The 1,213-nt window shown below is 45.1% G+C and overlaps 1 protein-coding gene across 1 annotated transcript; it reads left to right on the top strand.

The window, feature by feature from the left end:
* The first annotated feature begins 281 nt into the window (after window positions 1–281).
* On the top strand, window positions 282–692 carry LOC136833038 (octapeptide-repeat protein T2-like). The gene has a single exon (XM_067094685.1). It carries the CDS (start codon window positions 282–284, stop codon window positions 690–692), a length of 411 nt encoding a protein of 136 aa, XP_066950786.1.
* Window positions 693–1,213: the final 521 nt, after the last annotated feature.

Raw genomic sequence — 1,213 nt, 5'->3', positions numbered from 1 at the left:
AAGGGAAATGGAACAGAGGCGAAGAGAAATGGACAGAGACGAAGAGAAATGGACAGAGACGAAGGGAAATAGACAGAAACCAAGGAAAATAGATTGAGACGAAGGGAAATAGACAGAGACGAAGGGAAATAGACAGAGGCGATGGGAAAGAGACTGAGACGAAGGGAAATAGACAGAGACGAAGGGATATGGACAGAGGCGAAGGGAAACGGACAGAGACGAATAGAAATGGACAGAGACGAAGGGAAATGGACAGAGACGAATAGAAATGGACAGCGACGATGGGAAATGGACAGAGACGAAGGGATATGAACAGAGGCGATGGGAAACGGACAGAGACGATGGGAAATGGACAGAGAGGAAGGGAAATGGACAGAGACGATGGGAAATGGACAGAGACGATGGGAAATGGACAGAGACGATGGGAAATGGACAGAGACGATGGGAAATGGACAGAGAGGAAGGGAAATGGACAGCGACGATGGGAAATGGACAGAGACGATGGGAAATGGACAGAGACGATGGGAAATGGACAGAGACGATGGGAAATGGACAGAGACGAAGGGAAATGGACAGAGACGAGGGGAAATAGACATAGACGAAGGGATATAGACAGATACGACGGGAAATACACTGAGGCAAAGGGAAATAGACAGAGTCGAATGGAAATAGACAGAGGCGAAAGGAGATAGGCAGAGACAAAGGGAAATAGAGAGAGGCGAAAGGAAATAGACAGAGACGTAGGGAAATAGAGAGAGAGGCGAAAGGAAATGACGGCAACGAGATGGAATGTTCAGAGGAGGAACAGAACTCTGTGGATAAGAGGCACCCTCCCCTAATAACTGATTCATAGTACAAACTGCGAGATTCTCTTCCTGTTACACCTTTCAGACCTTATTATTGTCAATTTCCGTTTCAGCGCTGAATGACCTCGTAGGTCCCAGCGCTTGGCCTTTGGAGTAAATTCTATATTCTGTTCTATTATATTTTATTGGGAATAAAAGGCAATAGATTTGGTAATAGATTTTCGCCGTATGAACAAAATGATTCCCTTGTTGGCTCGTGAATTTGGACATTGGGCGTAAATACTGTACTTCATCCTTTGTCAGTTCTTGCATACCGTCTCCCAGATGTCTCAACAAACACGCAAACATTTGTATATTAGTCTACGCAAAAAAATGACAAGGAAACAAGCAAAACAAACAACAGCGCG

This window comes from Macrobrachium rosenbergii, chromosome 51, assembly GCF_040412425.1.
Source record: "Macrobrachium rosenbergii isolate ZJJX-2024 chromosome 51, ASM4041242v1, whole genome shotgun sequence".
Classification (NCBI taxonomy): domain Eukaryota; kingdom Metazoa; phylum Arthropoda; class Malacostraca; order Decapoda; family Palaemonidae; genus Macrobrachium; species Macrobrachium rosenbergii.
This window is presented reverse-complemented; position numbering and strand designations above follow the sequence as displayed.

What these genes read in the sequence shown, in the direction of transcription:
- LOC136833038 (XM_067094685.1), top strand. Translation starts at nt 282, where the DNA reads ATGGGAAATGGACAGAGACGAAGGGATATGAACAGAGGCGATGGGAAA.